At 37.5% G+C, this 14,890-nt stretch overlaps 1 protein-coding gene across 2 annotated transcripts in view; it reads left to right on the plus strand.

Moving 5' to 3' along the window:
- The window catches only part of HNRNPM (heterogeneous nuclear ribonucleoprotein M), a 39,874-nt gene that overhangs the window by 2,689 nt on the left and 22,295 nt on the right, over positions 1-14,890 (plus strand). For both annotated transcript variants that reach the window (XM_077121561.1, XM_077121560.1), the window contains exon 2: positions 7,566-7,735. In XM_077121561.1, the coding sequence (XP_076977676.1) occupies positions 7,566-7,735 (170 nt within the window). The remainder of the gene's footprint in view (positions 1-7,565; positions 7,736-14,890) is intronic.

Consider the following 14,890-nt stretch of genomic DNA (forward strand, 5'->3'; position numbering starts at 1 on the left):
ATTGATTACTAGTATTTCCATCTACCCAATGTATTTTAGCCTTTGTTTCCCTATTTTTAGCTACACCCCTTATCACTCCCTTTCATTGATCACTTGCATTTCAGTCTTCTACATTTATTTTAACATTTGTTCCCATTTATTTTTAATTCCTATGTTTTACTCGTCTGTCCATACCATAGATAAAAGGAGCATCAGACACAAGGTTTTCATATGGATTGAGTATTTTAAAAGTTGAAATTCGTGGTTGTACAGAAAGATCCCTGGGGAGGTGATGTTAGTGTTAACTCTTTTATAGTTGAGGACACTTTTTTTCCCCCCACAGTAGTTGAGAAAGCTCAGGAATTTGACCCAAAGCCATTTCTTTCTCTCACTGCTTCCACAGTGCTACCCTGGTAACCACTCACTAAACAGTCATTTACAAGCTTTTAGAAACATATCTTTCTGCTTTGTGTGATTTGAGTGTTTGCTGTACCTTTAAAGGTGGTTGTATACTTGATAAAAAGGATTTTGGGGGCGTGTTAGATTGTGAGCTCAGGGATTAGAATAGTGGAGTTTTGATCATTTGAGGCTTGCTGCCAGTTTTTACTTTGCTCTTTGATTTTATTCATGGCTAGGGAAAGAGATACAGATCTGCAAAAGTTAGGTTGCTTGGTTGTTTTTTTGGGGGGTGGGGTGCGAGGATTGTCAGATGGGCTCTCCCATTACCATGTTTTGAAATCATGGAGTTAAAAGTTGTAGACTGCAATTGAGCACCGTTGCCTTAGATTTCCTCAGCCATGGCCTGGGTGGCTTGTTTTAAAACTTCATCAGTAGATGCAACGTTAGGAAGACAGAAGTGAATCAGTCCCTCCCTCTCCTTGCCTCCCTCAAGAAAATTATTGGTACCAAAATAGATCATTTTCACAGTTGCTGTGTGTGCCAAGAATCTGTTGCTTTAAGCCTTTCAGTGTAGATAAGTTGCCGCCATTTACAGATGCAGAAGCTAAGCTCTAATGGAGAGATGGTGATGTGTGGTTCCAATCCAGATGTGTGACCCTAAAGTTTTAGCTGTTAGTCACCTGCAGTACTGCTCCCTTATATATTTTGAACTTTAAAGTTGCCAAGCTGCCTTTTGCTTATTCTCTTCTTTGTTAATTCTCACAGCAACTCTGGGAGCTGCTGGGAATACACGTTATCCTGGTTTTACTGGTAAAGAACCAGAGAGGGAGAGGCACTAGGGTAGATCAGTGGCAAGCCTGGAGTTAGAGGAGCACTATAAATAGTGCTCTCCACATCTTAAATATCTTGGAGGAGTTCGGGATTTAAAGGATTTCTGTAAAGAATCACGTTATGTAAGGGATGGTTCTCAAGGAAGAACCCGTGGAGAAGAGGGGCCACTTGTCTCTCAGCAGATGTGATCAGAGCTTCAGAGTAGTGGGGTGCCATTTCAAGCAACACTCTTTATTGAGAAACTTGAAAGCAATGAGGGTCTTCTGCATGTTAATGGAAAATGAAGAGGGTAGGGGATCCCTGTTTTACACAGTGAATACTGCAGCCCTTCTGTTCAGTAGGCACTCTCAATCTTTTTTGTTAGTTGAGGTCTTTAAATGTAGTATAATTCTAATATGGTGGAGCAGTGACATGATAAATTACCAATTTTCAAAGAGCTTAGACCATGAAGCATAATTCCAAAGCCATATTAAATGTAGTGACTCATTTTAGTGGCTCATAAGTAACACATATATTTTAGGCATGTCTTTTTCAGTGTATTATAAAAAAGGTTGATAGAATGTCAAAAAAGTTTTTATTATATTGGAACTGTTTAAGAACGTGGGTGCATGATTGAGTGCCAGAACCAGACCCAGTTTTCGTTGATATTTGGGAATTGAGAGCCAGTTATCAAGAAGAATATTGATAAGACATTTAGATTATGTGGCTGGATTGCCTATTTTGACTTCAGTTGCTTCAGAGATTACAGATTTCTTATATTTTGGAGTTGCAAGTCAAGTTATTGAGTTAGGTTTGAAAACTTAGCAAACATGAAGAGAGTTTTTAAACAGCCAGCTATATTAAAGTTTAATTCACACAGTAATATACACGTTTGAAACGTTTTGGTATTTGAAACTATAACTACAGTCAAAATAATGACAGTACTCATCATTCCCATATTTCACTTGTCCCTTTGAAATCCTTCTGTCACTTCTTTCTGAACCCACTGTTCCATCCCAAGGAAACCCTTGGTCAGCTTTCCAGTATAGGTCATTGATTCACACTAGGTGATTTTTGCCCTTTGGGGACATTTGGGTAGTGTCTGGGAGTCTTTTTTTGGTATACTGTATAGTGGTATCACATTTCATTCTTTTTCTATTTTAGTATCCCATTATTACAGCACCATTTGTTGAATTTTTTTGCTTGGTTGGTTTTTGGGGAAGTGCATGGGCTGTGTTTAGAGTCATTTCTTGGTCATGATGGAGGTACGTGGGTGCCTGCCTGCTCCTGGCATCTGGTGGGTAGAAGGATGCTGCTTAGCATCCTGCAATTGACAGGGTTGCCAAGGTTGAGAACCCTTGCTACATACAGATTAGTTTGTATTTTCTAGCGTTTTGTATTAATGTAATCATACGGTATGCAGTCCTTTTTGTGTGGCTTCTTTCAGCATAATTTTTTGTGTGATTCATCCATGTAATTGCATATTATCAAATAGCTCATTTCTTTTTATTGCCAAGTAGTACTTCTTTGTATGGCTATAGTACAGTTTGTTTATTCGTTTACCTGTTGTTGGTGGACATTTAGGTTTATAGATTTTTGGGGTATTATAAATAATGTTGCTGTGAGCATTGGGTGATGGGGCTTTGAAGGGGTATGTGCTTTTTCCCTCTTCGGTAAATATCTAGGAGTAGGTCAGGTGGTGGGTATATGTTGAACTTTAGAAGAAACTGCCAAACTGTTTTCCAAAGTGATTGTACCATTTCACACTCACAAATTCTTCTGTACCCTTGCTGACACTTGGTATAGTCAGTCTTTAATTTTAGTCATTTTTACTAGTTTGTGTAGTGGTTGTGATTTTATTTGCACATCCCTCATGATAAGCTTCTTTGCTTGTGCTTATTTGTCATTTATACACCTTTTTTTGAGAAATTTTCACACACATTCTATACGTGTTGCACAATCAGTGGTGTATGATAGCATCATGTAGTTGTGTATTCATCACCATTATCATTTTTTAGAACATTTGCATCACTCCAGAAAAATGAAGAGAAAAAAGAAAAAAAAAATGTGTACCATACATCTAACATCTCCCTCTCATTGACCATTAGTATTTCCATCTACCGGATTTATTTTACCCTTTGTTCCCCCTATTATTTATTTATTTAGTTAACCCATATTTTTTGTTCATCTGTACATACCCTGGATATAAGGAGCATCAGACACAAGTTTTTCACAATCACACAGTTACATTGTAAATGTTATATCTTTATACGATTGTCTTCAAGAATTTAAACTGCGGAATATAGCTCAGCAGTTTTCAGGTACTTCCCTCTAGCCACTCCAATACACTATAAGCTAAAAAGGGATATGTATATAATGCATAAGAATAACCTCCAGGATAATCTCTAGACTCCAAGATCTCTCAGCTACTGAAACTTTATTTTGTCTCATTTCTCTTTTCCCCCTTTTGGTCAAGAACACAGGCTCAGTCTTTGATGCTGGGTCCTGGCTTATCCTGGGATTTCTGTTACACATTGCCAGGGAGATTTACACCTTTAGGAGTCATGTCCCATGTAGGAGAGAGTGCAGTAAGTTCACCTGCCGAGTTGGCTTAGAGAAAGAGCCCACATCTGAACAACAAAAGAGGTTCTCTCTTAGGCCTAATTTTAAGTAGGCTTATCCTATCCTTTGCAGGAATGAGTTTAATAGAGGCAAACCTCAAGATTGAAGTCTTGGCCTGTTGATTTGTTGTCCCCATTGCTTTCGAGAATATCAGAAATTCTCCAAATGGGGGAAAGTTGACTATTTCCTCCTCTCTCCCTATTTCCCCAAGGGGACTTTGCAAATAGAAAAAATTCACTGCCCAAATCACTCTGAAATTTATTGGGGCATCCCTACACTAACCCGGACAAACACACAAGGTCTCATGTCGTATTTAAGATTCCATGTACTTATGGTGTTCAACTAAACTGACCCTACAAGTTAAAACAGGAAATGTACTATCCAAAATACAGATTTTGCATCCAATAAACATCTTTCCCTTAGTCTCACACAGAAGTTGAAGTTTTAAAATATGGACGCTATCGTCCTTTACCTAGTCTTCTGATATACCTTAGGTCCTATTCAGATCAGCTTCATTCATGTTTCTACTTGATGTCTGATCACTTTTTCAACTTTTTAAACAGTTTCTATGTGGGGTACTGCTTACTTTCATAGCTTCAGAGCTCTTAATTTTGAGTCTCGGGTGTCATGTTACATAAATACCCTTAGTTTTTGGGAAAGACCATGTTTACAAACAGCTCAATATCAGAATTTAGAATTGACAGTTATGCCTTCTGAATATATGTCATCCATACATCTTTGATGAAGAGTCTTTTGAGAGTTCTTTATATGTTTTTTGGTTATAAGTCCTTTTTCAGATACAGGCTTTGCAAACATTTTCTCAGTCTGCAGCATGTCTTTTCATTCTCTTAATTGTCTTCTTTTTTTTTTTTTTTTGCATGGCCAGGCACTGAGAACTCTGCCTGCTGAGCCACTGTGGCCTGTCCTCCCTCTTAATTATCTTTTAAAGAGCAGAGGTCTAATTTTGAAGTCCAGTTTATCAGTTTTTTTCTGTTATGGATCCTGCTTTAAATAATTTCTAAATACCTTAAATACGGCTTTCATTTTGTTTTCAGTAAAGATAGCCACAGAGGTGTTCCCTGTTAGAAAGTGAGGTCTGATAATTTGGGATTCTTCTTTTAAAATTTAACTTTATGTTACTTGATTATCCAGATGCATCCATCATTTGGATGTCTATAATATTAAAAATTCAGGGTATGTAGGGTAAAACAGTTTTTAAAATCAGTATTGCCAAATTCCAATCTCGCTGTAAAAATGTACGTGTAAAAGACTTTCAAAATTAAGCATTCTACATATCTTATGGATAGAATTTTCTCTGAGCTATATTCCTCTAGTTTTATCTTAAAGATAAGTGAGAAAATAAATTGGATATTTTAAAAGTGATTTTTTTCAAGACATTGTTATACACTATGACATTGTTTACATTTGTGCATGTGTCTTCTCAGGAGTTGGTGTGATCAGTACATTGACAAAGAGGTTACTTTTTTTTTTTAAGCTGGAATTGACTAGAGATGGTTCTAATTCCTTCCTTTTCATTACAAGAGACGAAGTGATAAGCCAGAGAAAGATTGGGTTACAGTAGTGCTCTGCCCTCACCTTGGGTCATAATACACAGTAAGCTGCTTTGGGATTCGGAGGGATAATATGTGGATTAGTCTCAAAGAAAGTACCCAGCCTCTGTGGTTACATTGGATATTTTATTTTTAGCTTTAAAATACCTCAGAATATGGATTGGGCACTTTGTAATATACTTTTGCTATAATTAGTTATTAATACACTTGGTAACTGCTGATAGGTTATCTGAGTGGTCTTAAAAAACACCCAGAGGTTCTAAACCTTTACTGTGTCAGGACTGAGTTACTGCTTTAAATGTAACCCATAAAATAACTGGAGTTTCAAAAGAAACCAGTTTAATTAAAATAAGTTTCTATTCATGTTCCCTTAGAGGGCCATGAAATATAGATTGATCTACAGTTTTAATGGATTTTTACTAACACTATCCTCATTATCATCTGCCAAGATACTGACAAATATGGACAAAGTCTTTGCAGACTTTGGCGCAAGACTTTCCTTATGAGATACCTAGACATAAAGCCTGTGTGACAGTTGTTGGTTCCCTTTGGGATCTGTTTTGGGGCATACATCTACGCTGAGGAAGGTCTGTTGTGAAACTGAGTAGGCTGAGTTCTAGTAAAGAGCTTTAGGAATCTGGAGATTGGAATGGCCCTAAAACTACCTCATCCGCCAGTCGTGTGTGAAGAGAAGTCTATTGGAAATTGGTATAATTTGATCATAGAGATTTTGCTTTCCTCAGTTTTGTGTCAAGTAGAATGTAACTCATATTAGGATGAAATACTGGGCTTAGGCTCTTGACACCTTTGTGTTTTGGATATGAAGAACTGGTTTTAAAAAACAAAATGCAGTAACTTTGGGGGCTAGAAAGAGTTGCTAACTTACAGTTTTTCCAAGTAAGTAAATTAAACACATCCTTTAGCTACCATCTGGTGTTTGAATACCCCCTTGCTCCCAAAATGGGAGAAGACATGCCAGAATAAGGTCACCCCTTTAATTAAATAAGCATGATTTTATAACTCATCAATACCGTAGTCTTGGGTTTCTTTTCCTTTTTCTTTTTTTCCAATTTTGTCATGAATCACGAAGTCTACTAGAACTTAAAGGCTTGGGAGTTGCTGGATTCTCAGTGGTGGAAAGCATAGGGGTCTTGATGCAGAAGGTGCAGGGTACAGGGCCAGTGTTCTGTGGCTGCTGGCCTTCAGGTCTCATCAGTGCTCGTAGTTATAGGGGGTATTTGGGCACAGCTCAGGAAACAGCTCTATTTATCCAGTGCCTGGCCCCTAACTTGATGGGACACATACTGCCCTCTTTTCTCTGTGTGACCACTTGGGCTTCCACTTATAAATTGCCTGATGTTGAGATCTGTGTTTGAAGATCTGTTTTCTTTTGAAATTTTTTTTTTCCCTACTTTGAACGAGATTTGTATCTACAGTGTTTAAAGATTAATTGTTCAGGTGGTTTAGTGGTAGAATGCCCTTTGCTTTGTGAGAGACCTGAGTTGGGGTTCTAGCCCTTAAACTGACCCTGCCCTCTAAAAAAAAAAAAGATTGTCTATCACCCAAAGGCAGGAAGGCAGAATATTAACCAAAAAAGGGTATGCCGGAAAGGCAGCCACCCTTCTTTACCAAAGGTGAGATTGTTTGCTAAGTCTTTTATCTATCAGGACTGCTCGGAATTGGGTTTTCCTAGCTTCAAAATATTACAGTTGTGTAGAGAATGCTTTTTCTTTACTTTCTCTCTCTCTAATGCAACATAAGACACTTTTGTTTGTGAGACTAAAATTTTGCGCCACCTCATGTAATCTGTCTCTGAAATCTTACCAGTCTTCCCTTCTGTTTTCCGATTTGCCAGAGAATTAAAGCTTGGGTATGAATTTGGCCCCTCACTTACTTCCCTGTTAACGTATGGCCCCATAGAAGTGTGTATACTTTTCTTGGGGATTGTATCTTGATGTGTGAATTATTTATTTATTTATTTAAAAATTAACAAACCAAATTGATAATGCGAATTTTAAGGAGCATACTAATGCATTTTTCTGACTTGTATGGCATTTTGGTTTGTTCCAAATCTCATTAATCTCAAACTGCACTTTGTGTGAAATTCTAAACCGGTAAGTTAAATATTCTCTTTCAGGTTGTACTAACAATGAACCTTCTTTGTTTTTTGTCTTTTGAATTCAGTGAAGGGGAACGGCCTACTCAGAATGAGAAGAGGAAGGAGAAAAACATAAAAAGAGGAGGCAATCGCTTTGAGCCATATGCCAATCCAACTAAAAGATACAGAGCCTTCATTACAAACATACCTTTTGATGTGAAATGGCAGTCACTTAAAGATCTGGTTAAAGAAAAAGGTAATGGTACTGGTAGTTGAGTAGGGTAAGAAGGTTGGTGTGTCATCTTTTCTGTGGCTAATTCCTTGGTTTTTTTTTGTTAGTGGAAGCTATTCTGGGTGGAGCATGTGTTCTGTCCAGGCTGGAAAGTTAAGGCCGCCCCCTCCCCCCCTTTTTGTGGTCATGTACCTATGTTTCAAACAGGGTGGTTTGTGTGGTCTTTTGGCCTACAAATGATTTTACTGGCTTAATATAGTTAATAGGGCTTTGATTAAGCTTGAGGGGAGCCTTTTTGTGCTAAGGAAATTTTTTGAATTCTTCACATTAGGTGGGAGAGTTTTTTGTTTTGTTTTTTTCTTTTCCCTAGGTGGGAAGGTAGTTGGTTTAAATATTGTGGATGTCTTTCTGGGATCAAAATTTGGTAGCTGGAATTCGGTGCTGCTTAGGTTCTAAATTATAAAAATATTACTTAGTATTTAAACTCTTTTTCCTGGGAATTGGCAATTGAAGAGCTCAAAATAAGGTTATTTGCTTTGTAATGCTGTGCCTTGAGATGCTCATTAGTTACAGCCCAGGTGTCCAAATTCTTGTCTAGGGCAGGGGAAACAACTGAGGCTCTGTGCCACCAGGAGGTCTGAGGAGGCTGCACCTGACAGGTCCTTTGCCACCGCCTCCCTTTGTGCACCATGTGCAGTCCTCTTTCCCTCCATACTCCATCCAGTTCTACTTTTGTCTGTCTTTTTCTGATTCTTGGCCCTGTCGGTAGTACTCAGGACTAAAGAGATTGCTCTACCCTGGTTTAGATCAAACCATTGCTAGAAAACAGTTTGTATAATGCCCTGAGGTCTCCCCCTCAAGGAAAATCTAGAATCAAATTACCATTGATGGAATCTTTTTGAAGGACTGAAAGACACTGTTTTCTGGAACATTCATAATGAAACAAATGTGACCTTAATTTGTAAAATGATTAACATTTCAGTGACAGAGATACCACTTGGATAGGCCATTGTGGTATGCGCACTCGTGCTCCCAGCATTGGGTTTTGAAATTATGAATGGCCCACTGCCATCATTTTCCCATCACTTAGTTTGACCATGGCATGCAAGAAACACTAGGCAAAGTGAACCTGTGTATGCAGTCTAAGTGCCATGTATGCAGCTCCCATGTGGTATTTCTCCAGATTACATGGATGGTAAAACGTTTTGGTGTGAGATTTGTTTTCCTGCCTTGATCAGCCAAATCATTCCTGCAAATGCTCTTAGGGCAAGAGTGAAGTTTCTTCTTTTTGTCTGAAGGGCGTGTCATGTGGCATCCCAGATGCAGTGTTCTTGGTTTTTGGGACTGCTGCTTCAATACAAGCTTGGAATTTCTGTACAGTACAGTTGGGTCTCATTCGAATTAGCTTTTGGAATAACCCCCAAATTTGTGTTCTTGTGATTTGGTTGAACTGCTGAATTGATATTTCTATTGCTAATAAGGTATAGTAGTTCCAAGAACCAGGAATGTGGTTTTGAATATGCAATTGTTAGAATTTTGTAAGAGATTGCAGGCCAAATTATTTTTTCATTTTTAAGAGTGTGTGAACCAGTTTTGGGACATGATAAAGTAGGTGACATTTTTACTGCTTTACCATTCAGTAATTCAGTTTTGGAAGCCTTAAAGCTGGTGGCAGCAGCCATGATGTTTCTGGATGTAGAAGCAGTTCACCACAATTTACTATTGCACTGTATTAAAGTGTGGAGCCAGCCTGGTGTTTTGGATACTTCCAAACTGGTTCTCATATTCCCCTGGCATACTGCTATGAATGCCCTGGCTCAGCCCTTTCAGTGTATTTTTGGCGGTTTAATTTAGAATTACAGGTGTGCAGTAAATCAGTTCTTTTTAATGAACCTTAAAATGTTCTTGTTTAGAGCTCCCCTGTACTGGTTAAAATCAATTGCTTTGCTGTTTAATTAAATTATTAGCAGTATTAGATTGTGGGTAAAGGGATTCATAAAGGAAAGAGAATCTTTTTTTTTTAATAGAAATGCTGATTTTCACTGTATGAAGTCTTAAGAAATTTGTATATGTATTATATGACTAATTAAGAAATGTTATTCTTTTCATTATGAACTTTTAAATATATTTTTTTATTCTTTAAAATATACCCCCCAAAAGTGTTTAAATGCTTATTTGAAATACTTTCAGTCTCTTGAAAAGTTTAAATTTTTTGAAGACTTGTTATTGCACAAGAAAGAACCGCAGATAGAGGCACTTACACTCTTGAGGGCATTAATCTCAAAATAATCCCTAGAGGGGACAAACCACAGAGATTTCATCTTTTGTAATCCAGCCACTATTGGTCTACCTTTTAAGAATGATTTAGTGTATTGCCTTCTCACTCAGGAAACTAGGAGAATAATAGCAAAAATTAGTTATCCTCAACTTAAAGATCTGAAAATGAAGTCTTCTGTCATTGCAGCACTAACTGCAGCTTCTCAGAACTAAGGTCCTCACCAGCTTTGAGATTGCAAGGTGGCAACTTAGAAAAGTTTAGTCATGTTTGAGATTGTCTCCTGTACACCTCCCTAGTTCCCATCTTCACCTTTTAGACATCAAGTGCATCTTTCTGTGTTTAATTTTTATTTTAAAAAGTGTAGTGATTGTAATAGCCAAGCATTTAACAGCATCCTAGGAGATCCTATTACTAATAATAAGTCATATATGTTTTGAATTGGTCATGAACCATACACCTTTTGCCCTGGATAGATTCATAGAATTTGTTTGGTGGCCGCTGTCTAATGGCGTTATCATTAAGTCAGCATTGTTGATTTTGAGAAAATGTACTGAGAGCTTTGTTTTCTTTGTCCTTTTTTTGTCATATCAGTCAGGGAAATGGATTAAACAGTTTTCACAGCCCTTAGAACTTAGTCTATTACAGTATTCACCTATTCCCTGCTTTTCCTCTTCCTTTTCTGCCAGGATGAAACAAAGGAAAATTTTTTTTTTTTAAAGCATATTGCAATATATTCACACACCAAGGAAAGATTTTTATTCCTAATTTTGATTGTACTTAGTTGCTCCCCCCTTATATTGACTTAAACTCTTGTCTTTTTCTTTTAATTAAAGGAAAAAATATTTTTCTCCTTAAAGAAAATACTTTTCTCTGCCATTTTGCCGGGAAATACCTATTAGAAAGACAAAAATCTAGTTTCACACTGAAGCATCTCCTTTCTCTATACTTGTAAAATGGCAAAGAGCAGAAAACTCCCAGTGAGTTTTAGTTGTCACCTTATAAATTTTTTTTGTATTCAGCTGCTTATAACAGTTTCTTTTATTTTTTAAAAATACGTATTTTTAATTAGAGCAGTTGTAGGTGTACAGAAAGGTCATGCAGAAAGGAGAGGTCTCATGTCCTCCCCCGCCCCCCCCCAGTTTTCCCTATTAACATTTTATGTTGGTGTGGTACCTTTGTCACAACCGATGAGGTATTATAATTATGCTATTAACTGTTGCCCATGCTATACATGCTTAGTTTTTTTTAATGCAACTTAAATGTAGTTTTTAAAAAATGCAATTTTATTGCAATATATTCACATACCATACAGTCTATCTGAAGTATAGTCTGGCACACAGTATTATCACATAGTTGTGCATTCATCACGATGATCAATTTTAAAATATTTTCGTTGCTCCACAAAAAGAAGTAACAATAAACAAGAAAAAACATCCCATTATATGCTTAGATTTTAACAGAGATGTGTTGGATGGAACAAATGGCTGCTGTGAACAAATAGTTGCTGGATTAAAAGAAAAATTGAGAGCCATTGTGAAATCTGAATTGGAGATTGCCAACCAGGTTTGAAAGTGACTTAACACAGCTGCCTGATTTGTATCACTTGACGGCTAAAGGGGTACACATTTTAAAGGGTTTGACCATAAAGACGGGGTGAGAAATACAATTTCTTTGAGCAAAATGTGATTTCGGGAATTTTTACACTTATATAGTGTGCTATGTTAGTTTGGGTACATGAAACCTCTCTTACATCCGTATGAAGAAATCTCCTTTGGCTGCTTGTCCCCTGGCCTAACCAGGAAGTGGGCAGCATCGAGGTGGGGCAGCTGCAACAGAGCAGGGCTGAGATGTGCCAGCAGTGAATAAACATGGAGCTCAGTTTGAGGAAGAAAGGAAGGTCAGTGATGTAGTTTACTCTCAATCAATCTCAAGTTTAGCAGTAGACAGTTTAACTTGTGTAAGCAAAGATTTCTTTAAGCCCCTTAATCCTTCTGTTATTATTTAATGCATTGTTTTAATTAAGTTTCACATACCAGCTGACAGAAAAGTAAGGCCCAGAGGGCAGGTGTTGGCCTAGAAAAAGCTTCAGTTGGCTCCTGAAGATAACCTGCAGGTGGATCTATGTGGCAATACTTTATTTTCCATTTAAATAAAGTCCTTATGCAGTCTACTTCATATGTTTTCTTGTTGGAAATTCAGCCTGCATTTTAGAAAAGCCTGACACACTACAGTGTATATATGTGAATACTGAGATTGAGCCCCTTCTGGCTTACTCTGTGGCCTTTGGTCGAGTTGTAGAGGTAATGTTCCTCTGCTCTTCCATTGGCTCAGTAATTGTCTAACTTGCCCATAAGTCAAATAAATACTCACTGTGTAGAGTAATCTTTTACCGTATTAAAGAAAAAAGCTTTCCAAATTAAAATGTACATTTATTCTGTGCTCATCTTTGTAAGTGAAAAATGTTTGACATTGTGACCTGCTGGGGAGTGTTCCCCTCACCCCCACATGCTTTAAAATTATAGGCCTTACCATGTTTGAATTTTCTTCTGTGAAGCTTGGGCCTTTGTACTCTTTGGTGCTTCTCTGTCTTTTTTGGGGGGTTCATTTCGGACTTAAACAGTAAATGAGAATGCAAAAAACAAACACTCCTTGTGATAAAAGTATGTGCAGGAGTGTTAAATTCAGTGTTGCTCCAAGGAAACATCTGCTTTTGGAGAAGTTGCTCATCTAATAAGCCTTATGAGGGGTTTCATTCCTGAGGCAATACTTTCAGTGTTCCCCTTAAATGCTGGTTAAAGATGATTTCTTGAGCATTTCAAGATAAAGGTCGATAACATTTGGCATTATATTTTTAAAGTCTTAGTATTTTTCATTTAGATATTTTGATGTTTCAAGAACACTAGAATCCACCTCAGCAGCCTGCTTTTTGGAGTCCATCCCTATTCAGGAAGGGAGGGGGACCGTATTAATTTTCATTCAAAACTGAGTTCAGGTTCTGTGAGAGCATTACTGCCAAGTTGTTGACTCTGCCTCTTAATCTTAACTGTAGTCTGTTTTGGAGAGTTTGCTCTCTTAAATTTCATTGCACCGCATTTCTATACTTGGCAAATTTTGCCTTCAAGTTTTTGTTGGTAGTTGTACTAACTTTTCTTAACAGGTGCATTTGTTTTAATTTCAGTAGACCCAGAAGAGGTGGTCTCTTAAAGACTTCATATCATCTTCCTATAAGGGAGTAGGGATTCGCAGCTGTTGCAGATCCTCTAACACTGTTTTACTTAAGTCTGGGGACTGATGAGGTCTGTCAGGACAGTGATAGAGATGTTATTAATTGGTCAGGGATGTGACTGATGGTGTGTAGCGGCAGCACTGCTCAGGCTGGGGCCACAGGTGACTGCCTAACCCCCAGCTGCCTCTGGGTCACACTGATAGCAAGTGAGTTTTTATGTTGTAATTTTTTGTTTATACTTGACAACTCTTATTATTGGGACAAAGGACATTTTAAGCAATTTTTGGTGCAGAGCATTGAAGTCGAGTATGTGCCATCACTAGACTAAGTGGAAAAAGAGCTAAATTCTAAACCTGGCTTTTTGTTAAAATAGTTATGACCAGAGAAAAAGTTCAGTATTGCTTGATTGGTTTCTAGGTTGCAATAACTGCTTTTTTGTAACGTGTCTTTATTGGCACAGGCTAGAAACTTCTGAAGTGCAACAGTATTTGAGGTCTGGCAACATGGTTACAGCTGTATTGAGTTAGTATGATTTTTATTTTTAAAAGATTATTAGGCTTGATTCACAGCTTGTAGGAAATAAGCTTGGGAATGGTCTTCACGATTTTGAATTACTTGGTATTTTCATCAAAGTAGAGATAAGGGTTGTTGGTCCTTGAATGGCTGCTGCTGTTGAAATAAATGGCTTTTAACATAACCTCAGGAATAGCTGCCACTTGTTGGGAATTGCTTGGCTTTTGTAAGGGTAAAATAAGGCCAATTTGTACAATTGTCACTTAGTTTTGATCATGTCAGATTATTGTTCAGTTTGCCCTATAGGAGTGCATACTTAAAAAGTTAAACGTTACTGGTCCCTCCTGTTTCTTTTCATTGTTTCTTTGCACTAATTCTCTCCTTCCTGTTTGTGCAAAGTGCCAGTTTGGTTCTGTAACATTTCAGGAGAGGACAAGGAAGGTAAGACTTAAAACTTTGAACACTTGGCCTTCTTACCTTCAAGCACCATGCAAAGACACTAATAAATATGCCCTTAAAATTGTTAATCTTGTTAAAAATAAAATGATTTTAATCTTATCTTTCATTTTAATCCCTCCCTGACATGTTAATTTAAAATACCTCATAATTTTATATCAGTTTAACACAGGAGTGGTAACAGGTCTGTCAAGGCCCATTAAGTGTTGGGCTGTTTTTTTTTACCCTTGTTCTGCTAAACTTAAAAACTCATTTGGAGAAAGCCTTAACATCATAAAAATAATCCTTTAAAAATATTCCTGAGGAAAAAAGCCCTTCCTTGACTTTGGAGAGCTATTCAGAGATTTTTCTCCAGGTTAATGCTTTGTGTTTTCTGTGTTTTGTATGCTTGCCATCTTCAAGTTCAGCAGCCATTTTGGTGGTTGTATTTTTGATGGATTCTTAAATCTGGTTATGGTGGTCATGAATTGGCAATCCAAACCTTGAGGAAAATCTGCTGAACTTATGAGATAATTTTTTTCCCTTTAGGTAGATTAGAATTATGAGAGTCTGTATAACTGTTATAGATAAAAATTGAGCCCTAATTTTGATTTTGTGTCCTTTAATGGGGAGATTTAGAAAGCAGCAAGTCTAAAGCCTAGTGTAACTCACTGAAGGGAATCCAGGTGCTGCTCTGGGTTTGTGTTTGTATAATCAAACATCCTAC

The sequence above is a fragment of the Tamandua tetradactyla genome, chromosome 11, assembly GCF_023851605.1.
Source record: "Tamandua tetradactyla isolate mTamTet1 chromosome 11, mTamTet1.pri, whole genome shotgun sequence".
Lineage (NCBI taxonomy): Eukaryota > Metazoa > Chordata > Mammalia > Pilosa > Myrmecophagidae > Tamandua > Tamandua tetradactyla.